The 23592-nt window shown below is 42.7% G+C and overlaps 1 protein-coding gene across 5 annotated transcripts in view; it reads right to left on the bottom strand.

Moving 5' to 3' along the window:
• Window positions 1-2297: 2297 nt before the first annotated feature.
• The window catches only part of LOC120946232 (complement factor H-like), a 3139400-nt gene continuing 3118105 nt past the window's right edge, over window positions 2298-23592 (bottom strand). For 4 of the 5 annotated variants that reach the window (XM_040361056.1, XM_040361057.1, XM_040361061.1 and 1 more), the window contains 2 exons: window positions 5043-5252; window positions 2298-2623 (listed from right to left, as the gene is read on the bottom strand). In XM_040361056.1, the coding sequence (XP_040216990.1) occupies window positions 2622-2623; window positions 5043-5252 (212 nt within the window). In that variant the 3' untranslated portion in view covers window positions 2298-2621. The remainder of the gene's footprint in view (window positions 2624-5042; window positions 5253-23592) is intronic. The other variant, XM_040361058.1, reaches the window with a different exon arrangement.

The following is a 23592-nucleotide window of genomic DNA, read 5'->3' as shown; positions in this document are numbered from 1 at the left end:
TAATTAATGCATGAACCAGCGCAGCGCACATAGCTTAGTAAATCAGGCCCTATAGGTGGCTGTCTCACTCTTTGGCCCTCCACAATCGCCGGCAGATGCGGCAATATGTGGCTCTGGAGAGGTACCAACGGGCAACAAGGAGAATGGTGTGTCAGCATTTGGCAGCCATTAATTTGACCCTAGAATGCCTGGTCACCAGGTTGGAGGGAAACCAGAGTTCATAATTTTTAGTTTTTTTGTTTGTTTTATACATGTTAATTTTAAATAAAAAAAAATTTGTTCAGAAATAATTGTTTTCTTGAGTTTTTCTTTCCTTGTTAGGTTCATTAGGTGATGTACTGCATGTAAATGAACTAGTCCATGTATTACTAACTTACATTTAACCATCAGGCTGAACTTAGAAAATTTAAGAGATTTCTCTCTACACTATTTCAATGTGCAAAGGGTAATCCCATGTATATTCATATTGTGTCCAGTCAAGCCGTTCCGTACAGCTATCCCCACCAGAAGACACATACACTCCTCAACAGTTCAAAGGGCAGTCATCATTTCCAGGGCTTGAGTAACATGGCAGCAGGGTAGATTACTCACACTGGAGACAATTACAGATGGTCATGAAACAGGCGGACGATCAGAGGGCCCTGTTGTCCCCAGGGTCAGAGATGGCAAATGGGAGGGGTCCCGGGCATCGGGATGCAGCTCAGCAGTGACCAACTAATCTACCTTGCATAGAATCACATTTCCAGCTGTATGCTTCTTTGTGCTATGTTGTGTTGGCAATGGTAATAAGGTAACATATTCTGATCCTTGAGTTGACACTGTCTCTCCATCAAGAGGAACTGTCAAATTCTATTCGAAACAAATTCAAAAACAAATTCTATTCGAATCGAATTCGAAAACAATTCGATTCGAAAACAAATTCGAATGAAAATTGAAAGCAAATTTGGATCAAAATCTAAAAAATATAAATCAATTTCTAAAAAAGAATACAATAAAATAGAATATAAAATAATAAAACAATAGAATGAAAATCAAAGAATAGTAAAGAACAGAATGGAATTTAATAGGATGTAATCAAATACAATAGAATATGACCTGGCTTCTTGTATCTATCTTCTATCTTCCATTTTCTGAATTTCAAAATTCATATAGAATGAACTCAAATTTAAATATATATATATATATATATATATATATATATATATATATATATATATATATATATATATATATATATATATATATATATATATATATATATATATATATATATATATATATATATATAAATATATTTTTTCTGCTCTATTCTAATATTTTTCTATTCGAATTTGAGTTCATTCTATATGAATTTCAGAAGATGGTTTTATATATATATATATATATATATAATTTTATTATTCTACTCTTCTAATATTTTACTATTTGAATTTGAGTTCATTCTGTATGAATATCGAATTTTAGAAAATGGAAGATAGATAGAAGATAGATAGAAGAAGCCAGGTCATATTCTATTGTATTTGATTACATTCTATTAAATTCAATTCTGTTCTTTACTATTCTTTGATTTTCATTCTATTGTTTTATTATTTTATATTCTATTTTATTGTATTCTTTTTTAGAAATCGATTTATATTTTTTAGATTTTGATTCAAATTTGCTTTCAATTTTCATTTGAATTTGTTTTCGAACCGAATTGTTTTTGAATTCGATTCGAATAGAATTTGTTTTTGAATCCGATTGAAATATTAACGAATCCGGTTGAAATATTTTTGGAATTCGTTTGTTTTCGACCAAATTTCGAAAAATCCGGAAAATTCGAAAACGAATTTAAACACATGTAACGAATCTAACTTAATGAAATAAATTAAATAACGAATTAAAACTAAACTAAACAATTTTTTTCCTTTTGCACATGCCTATTAGAGTACTCTCTTTCTGTATTTTGTTTATTGTTAAGAGATTATGGGAGGATTCCAGGGTAACAAAGATTCCTTAGGGGAGCATCTCTAGGTTTGAGTCGTTGCCATAGAAACATTTGTAAAGGAGAGGAGTTAGTAAGATGGCCATGCCCTTGTGGGGGTGCCAGAAATATTTCTGCACCCAGGCGCCTGTGACCTTAGACCATGCATGTTCTGTACATCAGAGGACCTTTGTATAATGCAGAAATCATTTAAGTGTAACCTTATCAAAAAATTGACTCTCCCAATAGAAATGAATAGTAAGGAATAGCTTTAATAAATGTGCAAGGAGTTGAGTTTTCATTGGTTAAAATGATATTTATCTGCACGACTCTATAAAACCAATACCAGACTTTAATGACTTGTGTGAAATGCACAATTTTTGTATGGCCGTAAATATAGGTCACTGCACAATGCTTTATTAATTTGTTTCCACGCAAAGTTAATCCACACAGTGAAGGCAAAATATGTGAACAAATCTGTTTAATGCCATAACTAATTTGTGTAATAATTTCTTCATCCATCATTGTACATATCATATGAAAGTCCTTCCTTCAGATGAAAAACTCCAAGATTCTTTTCCAATAATTGCTTTGTTCAAATGGAAACATTTTCTAAATGTAGGTAAGTAACATCATATAATCTTCACACCGCAGATTCTTCTAATAAAAAAACAACAACAAAGATTAGCCTACACTTGAACGTTGTACTTATGTAATAGAAAAATCCCAACACATGATGAATGTGTACTGTAAATTATAACTCTGTAAATAAGGCTACTATACAAATCAAATCTTTCCAAGCTATTGACCTTGTATATATTACTATTTAAATACAAACCTTGAGAAAACAATTAAAATAAATGACGGGAGGTTGGTTTACTAAAGGTAAAAATACTGTGCACTGTAAGTGCACTTTAGGTGCATTTGCTCTAGATCTGAGGGGAAGCTCTGCTGGTTTTTATCATCATGTACAAACACAAATGCAGTTTTTTATTTTCCTTGTATGCGATTTATTCTTTGCAAAGCAACGTTTTACCTCATTTACTAAGCTCTGGAGCGAGTGCACAGTATATTTACCTTTAGTAAATCAACCCCATAATCTTGTTGGCATGATACCAAGACCAACCACAGACACAGATGACAGGCCTCTGACCTAGACTCAGTGAGACTAATTTACTAAAGTATTTGAGATTGTTCAAACAATAAAATGTCTTAAGATTTACTTCAATTATTAAATTCTGTGTACATCAGATCAGTTTTTTTTTTCGATCAGCCAGTAAACAGAGATTTTCTTTTCACATGACTGGATAAATTAAAGGGGTTGTAAAGGTTCCTTTTAAAAAAATAAATAAAATAACAAACATGTCATACCTCCACTGTGCATTTAGTTTTGCACAGAGTGGCCCCGATCCTCGTCTTCTGGGGTCCCTCGGCGGCTGTCTCGGCTCCTCCCCACATCAGCTAACCCCCTTCATGGGAAGCTCTCTCCCAAAGGGGTTATCTTGTGGGCGCGCTCCTGTGATACAGACGGAGGCTATAGCCGCCGACTGTATCACTCGGCTCCGCCCTTGGCACGCCGCATCATTGATTTGATTGACAGCAGCGAGAGCCAATGGCTGCGCTGCTATCAATCATCCAATGAATTAACCAAGAAGAGCCAAAAAGCCTGGTCGAGAAGCCTGCACGTTCACGACGCAGGACTTTCGAGGGCTCAGGTAAGTAAACAGGGGCTGGGGGGGGGCACTAATCGTTGGATGTTTTTTCACCTTAAAGGGGTTGTAAATGTTCATTTTTTATTTTCTAAATAGGTTCCTTTAAGCTAGTGCATTGTTGATTCACTTACCTTTTCCTTCGATTTCCCTTCTAAAAAATGTTTTTCTTTGTCTGAATTTCTCACTTCCTGTTCCTCCTCAGTAAGCTTGCGAATGGCTCGGATGATGGTGGAAAGCTTACTGAGGAGGAACAGGAAGTGAAAAACTCAGACAAAGAAAAAAAACATTTAGAAGGGAAATCGAAAGAAAATGTAAGTGAACCAAAAATGCACTAGCTTAAAAGGAACCTATTTAGAAAATAAAAAACAAACCTTTACAACCCCTTTATGCATAGAATGCATTAAGGTGAAAAAACATGAAGCTTTACAACTCCTTTAAGTGAATCTTCAAACATTTAATACTGTAAAAATTCTCAAATACTTTAGTAAATCAGCCTTAGACCTCATGTACATGGGGTTGTACAATATAAACATTGGGTATATTTCCCTGCCAAGAAGCCACAGGTGCTGGGTACATCCATAGAAATCAATAGGTGTGAGTGACTGTTTGCAGGTATACACAGGTACTTGCTTTAACACACGCATGCGTACTGACCTTCAACTCATGCAGACTGTCTGTGTCCAGGGGCATATACAGCACCTGTGGCTCTGGGATGAGGAAATAGATCCAGTTTTCATGTTGTACAGCATGTGTGCATGAGGCCTAAGAGCCCTTTCACACCTGCGGACCGTATGTCCGTTTTTTCATCCATCCGTTTAGGTACATGTATCCCTATGAGATAGCGGGTGTCAACGGTGTTCATCTGCTGACACCCGATCTCATCGGTGTCTGAAATGCTCCGATTCTGCAGACTGAGGAAAATCCTATTTTTCCATCTGTCTGCAGAGCAGATCAGGTGAACACGGACAGACGGTCCATGTTCATCCGATCCCCCCATAGGAGAGAGCGGAGATCTGAGAGGGCGGTCCCTCCACAGTGTGCGGGGACCGCCCTGTCATCTGCCGGCTCAGTGGGGATCAACGGAGCGATCCCCGCTGAGAAATCGGATGAGACATGTACGGATCCTCACGGGATCCGTACATGTGAAAGGGGCCTTACTGTGTAACTGTTCTTTTTTTCTTATTAGAAAAATGCATTTGATTGCTATGATCTTGATTAGGATCTTCATGGGAAAAGCGCGATGTAATGTGTTTTGTATATATTTGGTTCTAAGAGTGAATATGGCTGTCATCATCTGCAGACACACTACATGCATTATATATTGTTGAAATGATACAAAATGTAATATTTAATAAATTGCTACTCACATGTACACGTAGGATAAGTCAGTGTATATTCAGCTGGTTGTTTTGCTTCTGATTTAGTACATGTTCCTGTCAGTCCATCCCTGTTTCTATATCCAGTTTTACATGTAAAGCTGACAGTTTCTCCTTCTTCATAAAACACCTCATTTTCATGCCTTTCATCCAGTTCTAAGAAGTTATCATCAAGATCCATTTGGATTATGCGACATGTACCTAAAAAAAAAAATATATATATATGCTCAGAAAAATGGTAAAAACTAATTTATTTTAAAATAAGGAAAAGTATGTCATATGAACTTTGAAATAACACAACGTTTTTATGCTTGGACTTGCAGACTCCAACGCCTGGCCGATTTGGCTTGCAAAGTTATGACATTTCTGGGTAATGTTTTCATAAATGGGACTAATTATAAAACTGCTTTGTGTTCTCTCAGTCTGAAGTGTACAATATAATGTAATATATGATAAACTATACCAAATGAATAGTATAGAAATCAACTGGAGCAAGAGAAAATGATGGAACTGTGGTTATAAAGGCAAAAACTGTTCTCAGCCACAGAACTGAAAATTGTTACTTGCTCACTGGATGAATGGATGAGAACCAACAGCCTGCAGACAGCCTCCTCTTTTCTCCCGGCAGAGTTTTGAGGGAGTGAGGACAGAGGAGGCTGTATACAGGCTGTTAGTTCTCACCCATCCATTGGACCACACAACCCCTACTGAGTGCAGCAGTGATTCTTCATAGGATTTACATAAGGATCCCTTCTCATTACATGTGAGTGTGATTTAAAATTTTTATTTTTTAAAGTTAGTTATTCAGCAGTGAAACGCTATATTTTCCCCTCTGTTTTTTTTTTTTTTAACCTAGATAGTCATTGGAGTGTGGTGATCTGCTTGCACTGGCTGGGTTGATCTTTGAGCTGATTTGCTGAAGACAGCTGTGTCAAGCCTCGTACACACGGCCGAGGAACTCGACGTGCCAAACACATCGAGTTCCTCGGCCAGTTCAGCACTGAAGCCGCCGAGGAGCTCGGCGGGACGAGAGCTCCCATAGAGCAACAAGGAAATAGAGAACATGTTCTCTATTTCCTCGCCGAGCTCCTCGTCGGCTTCCTCGGCCAAAAGTGTACACACGGCCGGGTTTCTCGGCAGAATTCAGCCAGAAACTCGGTCGGAAGCTGAATTCTGCCGAGGAAACTGGTCGTGTGTACGGGGCCTGAGAAGTTCCAGGATCGATATTTTGTGACTATTCATTCCAGCTATAGCTGCCAGACTGGGGGATTTATGTTCTGAAGGTGTGCTTATCTGACCTTTGTGATGAGGTTCATACTTTAGGGCGAAAAAATGCACAAAAGGCAATAAGGCTGGGTTCACACTGTGTGCGGATGCGGCTAACAGCAGGGGTCTGGTGCATCCCTGTTCTCTGTTTCAGGGATGAATCGGGCCCAAATTTTTGCCTGAATTCGGACCTGAAATGGAGCCAGAGAGACAGTGAAATTCGCTCTGCATTGAGAGCCGGTCACAATCTCCTGTCATGCGAATTGGATGTGGAGCAACCCACATCCAATTCACATCAGGCCTCGTACTCACGACCAAACATGTCTGCTGAAACTGGTCCGCGGACCAGTTTCAGCGGACATGTTCGTTCGTGTGTAGGCAGTAACGTACAGAATTCCAGCAAACAATCGTCGGCCAGACCGTTTTCCAACGAACAACTGTTTCCTGGTCTTGCTTTAAAACAGTCTGCTGGAATCGTGTCCGTCAGACATGTTCGGTCGTCTGTACACAAAAGCAGCGTACAAAAACCCCGCGCATGCTCAGTCCAAATGAGGAGACGGGAGCGCTCGTTCAGGTAAAACTCGCGTTTCTTTGGGATATGGCACATTCGTCATTAGAAACCTTTTATTCTAGCAAGAGAACAATGTCTTAAAAAGGCGCACTAAACCACATTTTAAAGCCTCGTTTGATTAATTCTTCTCTTGCTAGAATAACCCCGTTCTCTTGCTGATGCAATTTCAATAGAGTTGTCCCATACTGAAATGTCACATTTCTTGCTTGTGATGTAATCCTTTAATAATGTTTTCTATGCCAGACGTGTGTTTTGGTTGGTGGTCCTCCATAATTTAGAGTATTCATTTTTGTAAAGGAATGTGCATTTTTTTAATTTCTTTTTTTGTTTCTAGTTATGTCACCATTTAAACAATTTTTTTTTTACATGTATTTTTAATTTTTTTTTTTTTTTTTTGGTGTTTCATTAGAGAATATTAAACCATGTTGGCACACCAAATGTCCCCCCCCCCCCCAAGGAGTGTGTCCTTTGTAAATTACCCATTGTATATTTATTAAAGGTTTGCTGCCTAATAATCCCCACAGTATATCAAACAATAGACATGTTTTCAAATGAAAGCAAAAGGCCTTTTATTCTGGCAAATGTCATCACAAAAAAATAAAAAGAACGGCAGCACTAGAATAGATAGCAAACTATATGCAAACTTGCATTTCCAACATGGTGAAGGATAAACTTCCAAGCCTCAGGAGCCAAACACAAAAATATTAAGCAGCAGCACACAAACAAAGGAACCCAAACTGTGGTAGTACAAACAAGATGTCCTTTATGTGGAAGGAAATGGAAGGCAGAAAATCAACGTTTCCTCCTCTTTCCAGCCTTCCCTCCAGGCAGCCTTCCAGCGGATCGAACACGGGGTCTTGCAGGTGGGGTTGATGTGGCAGCAGGAGGATGGTGTTCCGCAAGCCGGGCCGGGTCACATAGCCCAGTGTCTGGGGTCAGCAGGCCCCTCTGCATCCACCAAAGTACCTGGTTCATCAGGGCCTTTGCCAGTCTTCTCTGGTCCTCCTCCCCTTCATTTAAATCATGGGCCAATGAGGCACTGAAGGCCTCTGTGGGGTTGAGGGGGGCCCTCATGATGGCGCTTGCCTCCTGGATCATGCGGAGGCTTGCCTCCTCCACAGGCCTCAACTGCCTCCTTCGGCCTGATGGCCTCACCTGGGGGGGAGAAGACTGGCTGGTGGTGGTTCTCCTGGCCGGGTGGACCTGCTGCAGGCCACTGGGCCCAGCCTCCTCCTGGCTGCCACTGACCCCGGCCTCCTCCTGGCTGCCACTGACCCCGGCCTCCTCCTGGCTGCCACTGACCCCGGCCTCCTCCTGGCTGCCACTGACCCCGGCCTCCTCCTGGCTGACAGACACCTGAGGATCTGCCACCTCCTGGCTGATCTCTTCTTCCTGTGTGTAAAAAAAAGGAATTTTTTTACAATTTCGCTAAATAAAACCACACTCATTTTCATGTTTTTCGTTCAGTATTTTCTGTTCATTATTACTTGAATACACTCTACTTCTGACCCCTGCAGTTGTCATCCCTGACACCTATTTGTCTGTACACCTTTTTGTTTGTTTTTTTCCAGCTTGGTTTTTTTTTTTCAATATCTAATCATTAATCCACCAAGAATTATTTAGGCCATAAATATAGAGGAAACTACTATACCTCCTCATCGAAGGGTGGCAGATCTGCATCTCTGTCAGCCAGGCCCTCTTCCTCCGACTCTGCAGGGCTGTGGTCATCTGGGGAATGTCCGCTGGAAGGTAGCATGGAGGAAAGGTTGGAAGAAAGACTGGACATCGTTTTCCTGCCTTCCATTTCGTCCCGCAAAAAAGCCATCTGTTTATAATACCACAGTTTGGGTTCCTTTGCTTGTCTTGCTGCTGCTCCCGATTTTTTGATTTTATTAGCTTTGTATGCTCTCCTGTATGTGCTTCTGAGGTTGGCAAGTTTATCCTTCACCATGTTGGCAGTGCATCCTGGCACCCAAGTTTGCATATAATTTGCTAGCTCTTCTAGTGCTGCCGCTCGTACCTCTTTATTGCAATATAACGAGTGTTTTGAATTCCACAGGATGGGCGTGTCCTGGTATTTTTGAAGTAAGGCCTCTATAGATTCCTTGCTTTGTAGGAGGTCCATTGCAATTTTTGAAAAATTATATTTCTTTTTGAGTCTAGATTACAAAAACATAAACCACAGAAAAATAAATATTCAAAAGGATCAGCGTTGACCTTGATCTAATATGTGTCTTCAAATTTATTACCTATATCTAATTCCAAACACAGTCTCTCTTGTTTAAACAATGATTGGCAGCTCGGCCGCATTGCTTGTACCAAACATTGATTTGCTAGATGCAGAGCCATTGTTCACATTGCAGTAAATATTTTAAATATATTAAATTAAACAATGCTTACAAATGACAGTTTTCATCTAGGCACTCTTTCATGTGTAAATCTCATACCCCTGACAATGGATGACATAAAAGACACTTCCTAATGACCTCTGTACAACCAACACTTGAACAATACTTTGCCTGATCTGAATACACCATTCAAAAACTTGTCAATGAGGTACAGCATTGTTCACATCTCTATTTTGTGAGGTGTCCAAAAGCATTTGGATACCAAAATAACATTGTGGTACCCCATAGACAGAATAGCTTAAAAAGGGTGCAACCAACAGCCCAAACCCCCATCCCATGTGTCTACATTTTCAAGGCCTCTGCTGATCACATTTTTAAATTCCTTACCTTCCTGTCTCTCGCTCCTCGTTTCTCACGCTCGCCTAATTACCGCGTAAGATGCGTAATCACGGCGTAAACCTTTTTAACACTCCGCGTATTTATGAAACCCCGCCCTCGTCACCTTTGCGAGGCCCCTAATCAATGATTTTAGGAAATATGGCGTTAACTGTGTATGTTCTGGATGCGCTCGAAGATTCTCCGCGTAACGGACGTAAACACGTTGTTTGCATTCTCTACACTCCGCGTATGTATTAAACGCCGCCCTCTTCTCCGCCCATGGCGTAAGAATTCATCTTTTCCACGCCCATAATCTCTGTGGGAAAGGAAAGATGGCGATGTCACACGAGCGGGCACGATGCTCTCATGCCACAAGTGAAGGGACAGAGGCAGGGACGTCCCGATCAAGGAAAAGAAGATATAAAGCCACTAATATGCGGTTCCAGGAAATGGTGGAGTTAGTTTACATCATGCGAAAAAAGGACTATGATGGTGAATTAGGGCCATACAAGACCCCTAACCGCCGAAAGGCACATATTATGGACAAGGTGGCGAGGAGAATGCAGAGGATGTTTGGGATCACCAGGTCCAAGGAACAGCTGAGGAAACGATGGTCAGACTTAAAATTGAGGGAGCCACATCAGATGAAGAAAATACTTAAAATTCTGCGTAAAAGTAAGTAAATATATATTGGGTTTGGGGGGGGGGGGGGTGGTGATTGTCTGCAATAATGTGTTGCCATGTATATTTCACCATCTGCCTCCTTGGCCTGCTTGTAATTTTAAAGACATGTTGTTATTTATTTTTTAGAACATAAATAACTACATATTTACAAACAGTGTTCTTAGTAAACAACGTAACATCACATAGTTTATCAGAAAGGCTCGGTTATTCCAGGAACAACACACCTGGACATGGCTCACTGGCCAAAAACTTTGTTTGTAAACATTGTGTAAAAGCTAGTTCTATAAAAAAAAAGAAGGAGAATGGGAAAGGCAAACAGGATTCATTCTAAAAACAGTGGTAATAAAGCAGATGTTTTCACATCTGCAATGCAGAGCACCTGTGTCTCCCCAAATCAAAAATGGGTTTTGGTAGGGTATCCCAGAAATACAGTTTAGGGGGGACATCCATGTGTGTCACTTTGCTAAAAAGGGGCAGGATCAGAGCTTGCCATATAGAAGTAATTGCAAAATGTAGGTTTGGTGAAAGATAAAAGTAACTAAATGAAAGCATCTTCTAAGCAATGTGTGCGATTTATGCTCTCCAATATCTGTGTGCTGATGAGTCTACATTTTTTTTGGTTTATTTCAGGGGAAAGAAGTCGCCAGCATTTGGAGGAGGCAGAGAGGGCCAGACAAGGCCAAAATCTGCCATCTCAACATGTGGAGGAGGAGGAGGATGTGGAAGGAGAAGAGGATGTGGAAGGAGAGGAGGATGTGGAAGGAGAGGAGGATGTGGAAGGAGAGGAGGAAGGAAGAAAGGAGGAAGGAAGAGAGGAGGAAGAAGTAATTTTGGACTTAGAAGTCATAGCAGATGAAGGGCAAGTGGCGGAAGAACAATTTGGCGAATTGAAAGAAGGTGGATTGATGGATGAAGGAGGAGTCCAAGATGATGGGGAAGTGGTGGAAGAAGGAGGAGTGATTGAAGATGATGGGGAGGTGGTGGAAGAAGGAGGAGTGATAGAAGATGTCGAAGAGGTGGAAAGGAGAAGCCCATCAGGTCAGTGTCACCCTAGCTTGATTCCAAAAAACATATGTAGATAGGCCTCATTGAAAAATAATATTGTAAATGCCATTTTTTTTTTGTTGGTTTAGGGGAGGAGGATGGTGTGCCAAGATTTTCACGTGCAAGTGCTGCTATAATTATTCAGCAGGTAATGGAGTGCAGCACTGAAATGCACAATATGCGTGAAAGGATGTTTCTCATGGAACAGAATGTAACAAATGTCCTTTTGGAATGCAGCACGGAAATGGACAATATGCGGCAAAGAATGATGGTAATCGAAGCAAATTTTAAGAACATTATTGACATGATGGGCCGTGTCAAAGACTGAAACACCCCCCGCCCATCCCCCGCCCCCACAAACATTTTAACAGTTTGAATAATGAATACGCCAAAATTTGAAGATACACACACAGTGTGCCAACATGTGCTATCTGCCATCACAGAATATCTAATGTCTGTGCTTTGTGGGTCCAACCCCCTCCTCCATCCTCAAGTAGTTGAGAGGAAGGGTTTGCTCCCACAAAACACAGACATTGATCACCCATGATGTCAGATAGCACATGTGGCCATTTGTCTGTTGAACCAATGACATTTGGCGAGTTTGCACTGAATGTGTGTATCTTCCAATTTTGGCGTGTTCCAGTGTGAAAGCACACCATGACTGACTGCTGTTGTGAGTTTTTATATTTTTTGAATTTGATTTTGTTACTTTTTGACCATGTTGAACATTTTGGGATACTATAAAGTTTAGACCATAAAGAATAAACAACGCCAAAAATTATTTTCAATATATATATAGAATTATAAATCTCTCTAATCACTGAATTTAGTGAAGTAGAGATTTGACTCCAAATTCTCACCCAAAAATTTTGTTTTAGAAAAACACACCAAAAACAAGAAAAATGGTTACAAAATTATTGTTTTTTGTGCCTAAAAAATATGGCCAAAAATAAATTTAAGGCGGTAAACACCCCACCAAATATAATCTATATATATATATATATATATGTAAACAATAAATCTAACTATATTTGAGGAAAAAAAAAGTGAACTTGTTAATAAATGTATAATCTGCATAATATTTTTGGTTGAATTACCTGAAAAAAAAAAAAATTTTTTAAAAAATTTTGAAGACTCCTAAGTACAAAAGCAGGGAGTAATGAAAAAAATCAAAAAATTTTTTTGGGGTCATGAACAAGCAAAAATAAAAAAAAATTGACCTCAACATTTACAAATGGAGTTGCTTCTTATTTCTAGACTCAATACCCTGTTTGTAGATGAGTGAATACTGTGCAAAATGTGGTTAGTTACTAAAAGTGGAGAAATCAATTATGCATTACAATTGAAGAAGTTAGTTAGAGAACCAGGAAGACAGAAAAAGAGAAAAAGCATTAATGACAAACAACTGTATAAAGTCCAATGGTCTAATTATTTATTATTTTTTAGAATATTCCTTTCTTTGGGGGCCGAATTAGAAAGAAATATGATCTGGCATAGCAATGGCCCCCCGACCCATGAAGTACTCAACATATTTGTCGCGTACCTCACGAGCTGATTGGGGGGCCAAGCCAGCGCGACCAGTGTCCAGCCCGGGAAGGGGATCTGAGGGTAGTCTTGCCTCAGAACCGATGTCGGGTAGGTACGTCTGGGAGTGCCTGCGTAAAAAGTTGTGCAAAATGCAGCAGGCAAATACAACGGTGTCCAATTTATATTCCGCCAGATGTATCGATGTCCTGAACAGGCGGAACCGGTTGGTGAGTATCCCAAAGGCATTCTCGACTACCCTCCGAGCCCTGGCCAACCGAAAATTAAACACACTCCTCTCTGAGGTGAGGGTCCTCTGGGGAAAAGGCCGCATGAGGTGAGGACCAAGCCCGAAAGCCTCGTCCGCTAGGAACACAAACGGAAGTCCTTCCACATTATCTTCATCTGGTGGCAATGCCAGACCACCAGCTTGGAGACGATCATAGAAATCAGTCCGTGCGAACACTCCCCCATCAGACATCCGGCCATTCTTCCCCACGTCCACATATAGAAACTCATACTGTGCCGACACCACCGCCATCAACACAATACTATGATAACCCTTGTAATTATAATAGTAGGACCCCGAGCGGGGTGGGGGCACAATGCGGACGTGTTTCCCATCTATTGCTCCACCGCAGTTTGGAAAATCACACCGCTGGGCAAATTGGGAAGCCACAGACTGCCATTCCTGTGGTGTGGAGGGTAGCTGTGGGGACAAACAAAATTAGAGATTTAGTACTTTGTAACAAATACATCCTACAAGCATCCTTGTGACAGTTCACAGTATTAAAATTGCATTAGAAAAATGTGCATGGAGAATTTGGAAAATGAAATATATAGGGCCACTTCATTAAGAGACTCCACAGCCCTCTGATGGGGACAATAAAAGTTTGAAGGGGGGGGGGGGGGGGAAAAACCCCAAAAAGTCCTGTTTGAAAAAATGGCAAGGTGGGTTTGTCCCTAGGATAGCATGCTGGACAGGTTAATATTGGGTAAGGGACAAATATGCAGGTAGGCCAAGAATAAAACATGTAAAGCTGATATCAACATGCATAGGGAGAAAAGCTAACGTTAGTTAAACACACAGCATATCTGGGAAAATAAAAATAAAGTTAGTTGGCCACATTATTAGAGCCAGGAAACTTACCTTAATATACTCCTCATGCATAACTTTGATGATGGCAGCACACGTGTCCGGTATGATGACCCCAAGCGCCTGCGGAGAGATGCCTGTCGAGAACTTGAGGTCCTGCAGGCTCCTCCCAGTCGCCAGGTACCGCAACGTGGCAATAAGCCTCTGCTCGGCCGTGATGGCTTGGCGCATCACAGTGTCCTGCCTCGTGATATAGGGGGACAGAAGATCCAGCAGACGGTTGAATACGGGGTCCGTCATGCGGAGAAAATTCCTAAAGTCATTAGGATTATTCTCCTGGAGTTCCCTAAGCAGAGGCATATGTGAGAACTGGTCACGCTGGCGCAACCAATTCTTGGTCCAGAAACGCCTCCGCCCCCTGTTTCTGGCCAAAGTACTGGACAAATGAACATATCCAGCAGCCATCCCATAAACAGCACCAACTCGCGAAAATTGACGCTGCTGCTCCATCATGGCTTCAAACCGGCCGGCTGGTCAGTCAAGAACACACTGAAACAGAAAGCACTCGCAAATCCAGCACTACCTGCGACAAACGCGCGACAAACAGATACGAGCGCACAGGATGCAACTGCTAAAGCAGAAACAACCTGCTTGCCTATAGCCGAATGACAACTACGTTACCGCAAGCACACGCACTGAACCCGTGAATACACGCTGTCAAAGCCTGGAGACCGAGAAGCGCGAATCAGCTCTAACCAAACCTTCACTAACACGAGCAAACACGTAACTAGCAAAAGAGGAACAGAGGGCGGCGCCATTAACTTTGGTCTTCCCCTTTATAGTGACGTCGTACGTAGTTTACGTGCACGCGTTCCGGTACGACGGGAATTTGGTCCGCTGGTGTGTACACGCCAGCGGAACAAAACACAAATCAGCCTTGTACGCCGGAAACTGTCGGGCAGACAGTTTCCAGCGCACAGATCCGGTCGTGAGTACAAGGCCTCAGTGTGAACCCAGCATAAAGGTGGTGGCCTTATCTGGGGAAACATATAGCTAGATTCACATAGCCCACCCTAACTTTGCGGCGGCGTAGCGTAGCTTGTTTTACACTACGCCGCCGTAAATTAGCGAGGCAAGTACATGATTCACATAGTGCTTGCCTGCTAAGTAGCGTAGCCTAAAGCGGGCGGGCGTAAGGGCGGCTAATTCAAATTTAGCTGAGGGGGCGTGTTTTATGTTAATGGCGCTTGACCTGACGTGATTGACGTTTTTTTGGAAGGGCGAATGCGCCGTCCGCCTACATATCCCAGTGTGCATTGCGGCAACGTACGATGCACGGGCCTATTGGTTTTGACGTGGACGTAAATGACGTAAATCCCTATTCACGGACGACTTACGCAAACAACGTAAATTTTTCGAATTTCGAAGCGGGAACGGCGGCCATACTTTAACATTACTATTCCAACTATTTGATGGAATATCTTTAGGCCTGATAATGCGTTACGTAAGCGGCGTATCTGTACTGCGGCGGCCGGGCTTACGTTGCCGTGAATAGGCGTATCTAGTGATTTACATATTCTACACCGACCGCAATGGAAGCGCCACCTAGCGGCCAGCCTAAATATTGCACCCTAAGATAGGACAGCGCAAGCCATCGTATCTTAGATAGGTTTAAGTGTATCTCTGTTTGAGAATACACTTAAACTTAGGTAGGCGCAGATTCCGAGTTAGGTCGGCGTATCTACTGATACGCCGACCTAACTCTTACTGAATCTAGCTAATATTCCTTCACGGACTGCTTTACAGATTGGATTGGTTCACGGACTTTCACTGTTTGTTTCAGCACTTCATATTATGTTATTCACATTTATATTTGGAGGCGTACACTTTTATTGCACTTGATATTTTGTTATTCGTTTGGAGTGTTTGGGCTCTTTCACACGTGCACAAAATTTTAAAGCAGCCTAAAAGCTCATTACCACACCTATAGTGTTAATGAGCACCCTGGTCGTAGGCAGGGTTGCTAACAAATTTAGTTTGCTAGGTGATTACTAGCATGGCTAATTCTTAGTGGGATCCACTGATTTTTCCCTAACTCTGGATCTGATGCATCGCTCTCTTCTGTCACTAGGTGGCATTAGAATGACAGTGGCATATTGAATTGAGACTAGGAGTGGATAGGTTGTCTCAGCCAATTGGCCAGGCTTCCTTTGGCCAATTGGCCTGCTGGGAGAGCCTATTTATTCGAGGGGAAGTCAGTGATCGGGGCTCTGTGCCACCTGGAAGGCTGTTCAGACAGGGAATCGAATAATTGCCAGTGGTGAGGGAGAAACAGTTGCCACAAGGGTTGACCACTCCTGTTGCCAGGGGCAATAGAGCATTAAGGCCAGAGGTAAAGCGGGAAACAGTTGTCACCAAGGGACAACCACTCCTGGTATTAAAGGCCAGTGTATGGAAGTCTGAAAAAGTACCAGAGCAGCCTTTTCACCAGCCAGGGATGGTGAATAAGTGGGAAAGCTTCAGCAGAGTGCCAAGCCAGGGACTCAGCGGGTTAGCAGGGGTGCTGCTTGAGGATATACAGCGGGTTAGCTGTGGAAAAGCTCAGGGGATCCAGTGACAACTGGGATATGAAAGTCTAGTGAGAGACTGGGAGCTCAGTGAGTGAGGATCTACAGTGGGATACTGTGAGATGTGAGAGGCGATCTAACGTGTTCCTGTGCGTTACATGAATAAGATCTCTATTGACTGTCAAAAGTTTAGTTGCCATAGGAGACAGCAGTTCTACAAATACAGTTGCTGCATCCAGCCTTAAAGACTTTATGGCTTTAATCTTTATGGAGTCCTGACTATTGTTTAGCTGGGGGACCTTTGTTGTGTTCTCCTGAAGCATTTGCAGAAATCTTTCTAAGGACCAAGACACAGGTCTGTTGAGTCACGTGACAAACCACAGAACTTTCCAGGAGTTTGAAAAATCACCTGACAGGTTTTCATTCTACCATAATTACCCCAGGGGGGTTATAAATGCTCAGTATTCACTGAGTATTTTTTGGAGTATCCTGGAGTTGTTCGGTTACTGGAGCCCTTAAGAATATCTGTGGTAGACTGAGTACCGATCATGCGCAACCAGGTCCAGTTGTCTTCATCTCTGGCTTCTTCCATTGGGACCCACATATGAACGTTTGGAGTTCCATCGGATCCTCTGGATATCCTGTCGACCGACCCATTGGGAACCTATAAGCCTGATTGACCCTCTGTCACTGACAGGTGGGTCCAACATCTCTGGTAAGAGTGTTTAAGACACATCACTTTTATTCAGAAGATATACTCTGTGACGCCTGTCAACCCTGGCAACATCTTTTGTCATTGGATTCCTATATCATTTACGATGGACATTGCTATACAGTTTTTCTAGTCTTTGCTCATGGACTCAGTTTTATTCACTGTTGTCACAATTTATTATACCCTTTTGGGTTTTTAACATTAGTGATTTGCATTTATTTCACTGTTTATCACTTAGCGCTGCATATTTAACTTCATTTGCATTCAAATTTGGTCACATTCTTGTATAGCTGCTTCCTTTTCACTTTCTTTTCTAGATAGCGCAATTATTTCATTCCATTCACACCTCCGCCTGTATACTGTATCTGTCTGCCTATTATTTTTGTCTCGGAGTCTGCCAATTGCTATTGCATTGGTCTAAGGGTGTCCTGGCCCTAACCCTCTCTCCACCAGTTCTGTTAAAGAGACAATAAAGTTTCCAACTTGCAGTATACCCACCATGCCTAATAGCCCACACTACAAGGAAGGATGTCAGCTCTCCCTGACTCTGGAGGTCACCATTAGGCCTTTAGATGTCAGGGATGCCCCTACACAGGCATTCATGTTGCATCAGGCAACACTTCTCTCAAATATATAAAGACAAAAAAGCTGCACTGAATAAATTGGCCGGTGAGGCACTGATCTAAACCTAGTGCTAACACCCACACCTTAAAGAAAACTATTTAAAAAAAGAATCCAATAGTGTGACTAGAAGATAACCTCAATAGTAATGTCAAAGTGTATCGAAAAAATGAAGGTGAATCAAATCTCTAAATGCAGTGAATAAATAAATAAATTGCATAAATGCATACATATAACAACACAGGCAAAATATAAGAGCCTTATGTGATTAAAAAGAATAACTCATAAGTCCTTGGGTTGGTGAAAACCAAATGTGGTAGTCCATGAGAAAATGTGTCAAAAGACTCATCCACAGGGGGCTTATTGGAATCTGAAAGTCCCTTTTAACAAAGGGACCCCCAGGTCCCGGCCCCCCCATGCAAATGGGTATCAGGTACATTGTACCCCTACTCATTCACTAAAAAGTGTCAAAATGACAGTAGACCGTTTGGGACAATTCATTTATTAAAATAAAAAAATAAAAAATCCTGCAATGTCCATTCATCTTTGATCACAGCGAAGGGGTCTTCCAGATTTTGATAATTCCCCCACCGGCAGACTCCCACAACCACCAGGCAAGTGTTGTGGGGTTGAGGCCCTTGTCTTCATCAACATGGGCACAAGGTGCTCTGGGGGCAACTCCAAAGCATCCTCCCCATGTTGAGGGCATGTGACCTGGCACGGTTCAGGGGGTCACTCTCTTGTCTCTCTTTCCCTAAAGCCTGCCAGGTTTCATGCTCGGATAAGGGGCTGGTATGGATTTTGGGGGGACCCCTACAACATTTTTTATTTTGGCTCAGGGTTCCCCTTAAAATCTCCTGAAGTGCCTGGTATGGATTTTGGACATTTTTTTGGTGCTCACATAAGGGTCTTGTGACAGAACCCACTGCCACTGTGTGTTTTGGAAGGGACTGTGGGCGGGCCTGTTACCCACAGATTATGGCCTGGAGACCTGAAGACAAGCTGGCATTGAGATAATGTAATGTAATGCTACAGCCCTTCTCCCCCACCCCCCCCTTGTTGCTTTGTCTAATTGTCTTGGTTCATTGCACATAGACAATGGTCTGGACTGGAGACGTCTCTCCGCAGGGGATGTGTATTGAGAGGCTGCCTGCTTACCATAATCTCATTATGTTTATCTGTAGCCTGTAGTTTCAATGTATAAATGTTCAGTTCCCATTGGTTGTTCCTTGTCCCCTACCCCCTCCCCTCTTTGACAAGGCTAAGGGGAGTGTCCCTAACTGTGTGTAAAACTGTATGTCTTGGATTTAATAAACAGTTTGTGCTCTGCATGTTTAACCCTCAACACCTGTGTGGATTGTCTCGTGATTGAGGGGTTAAGGGCTGGTTATGGCGAATCTACAGGCTGCGGGTGCGTTTGGAGGACAGGAGACACAGGTCTGGCGGATGTACTCACCTGGGGTATCTGAGATCCGTCACAGGTCTATTTTGGCGCAGGGCTCCCCTTAAAATCCATACCAGACGTGAAGGTCCTGGTATGGATTTTGAGGGACCCCCCAGGCATTAAAAAAAAAATGGTGAGGGTATACCCTTAATATTCATACCAGACCCAAAGGGCCTGGTAATGGACTGGGGGGGGGGGGGACAAATACAGTTTTTTTCAATGATTTTTAATCTGTATTGCTGGGATACGACAATTCATTACAACCACAAGCAGTTTTAAAATAGATTTTTTTCTTTAGAAATTTAATTTTGTTGTGGTATAGTTCTAAACGCAGGAAAAATACTTTACAGGCATACTAAGGACACCCCCCATACACGATATTTAAAGGAATATTTCATTTTTATTGTTTCGCTTTAAGCATTATTAAAATCATTGCTCCTGAAAAAACGTCAGTTTTAAAAAACTTTTTTTGCATTGATTCCCCTGGGGCAGGACATGGGTCCCCATATACTTTTTGTGGCAATAACTTGCATATAAGCCTTTAAAATTAGCACTTTTGGTTTTTCATGTTAGTGTCCCATAGACTTTAACAGTGTTCTGCAGCTTTCAAATTTTCCGCGAACACCGCATAATGTTCGCTGTTCGGAGAACACCTGATGTTTGAGTCAAACTAACGTTCGACTCGAACATCGGGCTCATCCCTAAACAGTAACTCAAATAACCACTCGTTACAACCAGTGGGGTAGATTCAAGAAGCAATTGCGCCTGTGTAACCATAGGTTACACAGCGCAATTGCTTACTTGCCCCGGCGTAACGAGTGCTCCTGATTCAGGAACCTCGTTACGCCGACTGCAGCCTAAGATCTGCGCGGCCTAAGGCTCTTATGCCCGCATATCTTAGGCTGCATTCTTGCGGTGTCCGCTAGGTTGCGTTCCCGTTGTGCTCAGTGCTCAAATTGCATACTAACACCGATTCACAACGTTGCGCGAGCCCTGCGTACGCAATTTACGTCGTTTACGTACGGCGGTTTTTGCGCAGGGGCAGCCCATGTTACGTATACCCGTCGTTCCCGCGTCCCAAAATTAGAATTTTAAGTAGTTTGCGTAAGTGAATCGTGAATGGCGCTGGACGCCATTCACGTTCACTTTGAAGCAAATGACGTCCTTGCGACGTCATTTGCCGCAATGCACGTCGACAACGTTTCCAGACGGAGCATGCGCTCTACGATCGGCGCGGGAACACGCCTAGTTTAAATGATTCTCTCCCCCTACGGGATCATTTAAATTGCGTGCTCTTGCGCTGGGCATTTTGCCGGCGCGCCCGCGCAATTTACGGAGCCTATGCTCCGTGAATCAAGGGCAGCGGAGCAAATTTGCGGGGGCGCAGGGCAAAAACGTTGCCCTGCTCCTCCGTAAATAATGCGCAATTCTACCTGAATCCGGGCCAATGTATGCAGAATACCATCTCTGAATGCACATCACATCGAAGCAGATGGGCTACAGCAGCAGAGGACCACACCAGATGCCTCTCCTGTCAGCTAAGAACAGGAAACTGAGGCTACAATTGGCACAGGCTCACCAAACCTGGACAATAGAAGATTGGAAAAATGTTGCCTGGTCTGATGAGACTTGATTTCAACTGCGACAGTCAGATGGTAGGGTCAGAATTTGGTGTAAACAACATGAAAGCATTATATCCATCCTGCCTTGTAATACGGGTCAGGCTAACGGTGGTGGTGTAATTTTATTGGCACACTTGGCCCCCTTAGTACCAATTGAGCATCTTTTAAATGTCACGGCCTTCCTGAGTATTGTTTACTGACCATGTCCATCTCTTTATGACTACAGTGTACCCATCTTCTGATGGCTACTTCCAGCAGGATGATACACCATGTCACAAAGCTCAAATCATCTCACACTGACAATAAGTTCACTGTACTCTAATGGCCTCCACAGTCACCGGATCGAAATCCAAAAGAGCATCTTTGTGTAGCGCCCCCTTACTTTCAGTATGGGCACTACGCTAAAGTTAGTGGCGAATGGGAGAGTTAGTTTGCTCCCATTCACAATTTACTAAATTGGGACTTTCTGTCATTCCAGAATTGTCCACTGGGTCAGTCTGTACTCCAGGGATGCGGTGCCATCCCTGGCCAGCAGTTGGCACCAGAGGGGTTCTGGCAGAGCAAGTTTTCCCCAGCAGCCAATCAGAGGAGTTTTTCCCTCGCGGGGCATGCTGGGGGAGAGTATATCTGTGACAGGTGTCATGTGCTCAAAAATCGTTGCGGGGTCCCGGTTCCAGGTGCGGCATCCACCTTCATTGTGCGCGCATCCATGGACCCCGCCAGCGCTGCCCACCAGGCCAAAATTGCAAGCTACACAGAACCTCATCCAGAGGTGAAAAGGGACTCCAGTGACTTACTGGATCTCCGGTTCTATTGAGAGGATCCCAGGCTGGGTGCCGTTCGATTGGGGGGGTCGGCTTGAGGAGAACCCGGAGGCAGGTTGTCCAACAGGGCTTGAACGAACCAATCTGGGATCTGGTGACCGGAATGCTGACAGGTATGCTTTGCTGTCATCTGGTGACCTATGCTAAAACTTACTGGGAGGATTCTCTCCATTCATCTATTTAGCTCACTTAAAGTAATTGGCCTGTGGCAGAGGCCCTAGAGCCAGGTCTGAGAGAGAGATCTGTTCCTCCCCGCAATCCAAAGTGACACCTCGGCTGCCAGGCTTGTGAGAGGGGTCTGTCCGGGGGCACTTCACCCACTCAGAAAGAGTGGCGACGAATCACAATTAATTGGCGACTAATTGATGTTGATGTTGGCCGTGTTGGCCTGGAAATAAAGCATTGGAAAACCCTTTATTCACTGTCTGGACCTTCACTCACTACTTTGTTTCTACAACTGCACCCCTGGGCCACATCAAGGTAACTTAATATGCCGATCCCAACAACAAACCAGCGGCTCCTTCGGGGGTAGCGCTACATTTGGGATGTGGTGGAACAGGAGATTCACATCATGGGTGTGCAGCCGACAAATCTGCAGCAACTGCGTGATGCTATCATGTCAATATGGACCAAAATCTCTGAGGAATGTTTCCAAACACCTTGTTGAATCTATGCCCTGAAAAATTAAGGCGTTTCTGAAGGCAAAAGGGCTCTAACCCGTCACTAGCAAGGTGTACCTAATAAAGTGGCCAGTGAGCGTATGCTGTTCACGTTGGAAGTGAAGTTGAACTTTGAAAGAGGATTATCCCCAGACTTTAGTCAATGTGGAGAGCTGTCACTTTGCAAATAATACTCCATCACACGCAAACAAAAATAAGGGGGGAAAAAGCTTGCATGTAATTGGATGATGGAAGCCAGTAGAGCTTCACCTCACTCACTAAGCTGTGTGGAAAGTTCCCTTGCAAAGTGCATACATGATTGCAACAATACATATATGTGATCAAAATGCGTTGGTCACTCATTCGGTTGGATCATAACACATAATAACCTAATGATAAGCGTTAGGAGCTGACTTGTATGTAGATTTGAATAGGACAATACATTTTTGATGCACAATTAGCAAAAATCAGACACATGATTGTAGTATAAAAATTGCATCCTAAATGCTTGATCTTTTTGTGGCGTATATTCCACTTCCTCAGGAGCAGATATATAAACAACATTGTAGTCTCATAGTTAAACAAAAATAATAAGGGAAGGGGAAGGAGGGAGGGATGAATCCATCCCAATGAAAAAAAATACCCCTCCATAATATGCTCACAACTCAGCTGTAAGTACATCATGTTGTGTTATGGACAACGGGCCGCTAGGGGACGTCTGCACCGGGAAATGCATCAAGCTTTTAGGATGCATTTTTTATACTACAATCATTTGTCTGATTTTTGCCAATTCTGTATCAAAAAATGTATTGTCCTAAATCTACATACAAGTCAGCTCTTAAAGTGGATGTAAACCCACTCTCATCCTTTCTAATCTCCTGCCATAGTTCTGATCTATAAGGATATACAAGCCCCCTGCATGTATCCTTACCTGTCAAATGTCTCCCCTCTGTCTGTTATAAGAACTGAAAAACTGCAGATTCTGTGGGTGGGCCTGTTGTCTGGAGCTCTGTGGGTGGAGTCGTGATGTCAGTAGACTCCCCGCCCACCTCTACACTCCCCTTGTCAACATGCATTTATTCCTATGTATTCCTTACACTAAATTCTGCTATGATCACTAACATCCAGGTCAAAATCCAGAAAAGGACTTCAGAAAAGGAGTGGGGGTGGGAATTAAAAAA

This window comes from Rana temporaria, chromosome 7, assembly GCF_905171775.1.
Source record: "Rana temporaria chromosome 7, aRanTem1.1, whole genome shotgun sequence".
NCBI classification, from domain to species: Eukaryota; Metazoa; Chordata; class Amphibia; order Anura; family Ranidae; genus Rana; species Rana temporaria.
Note: the sequence above shows the minus strand (reverse complement) of the source record. Positions and strands in the feature narration are given on the sequence as shown.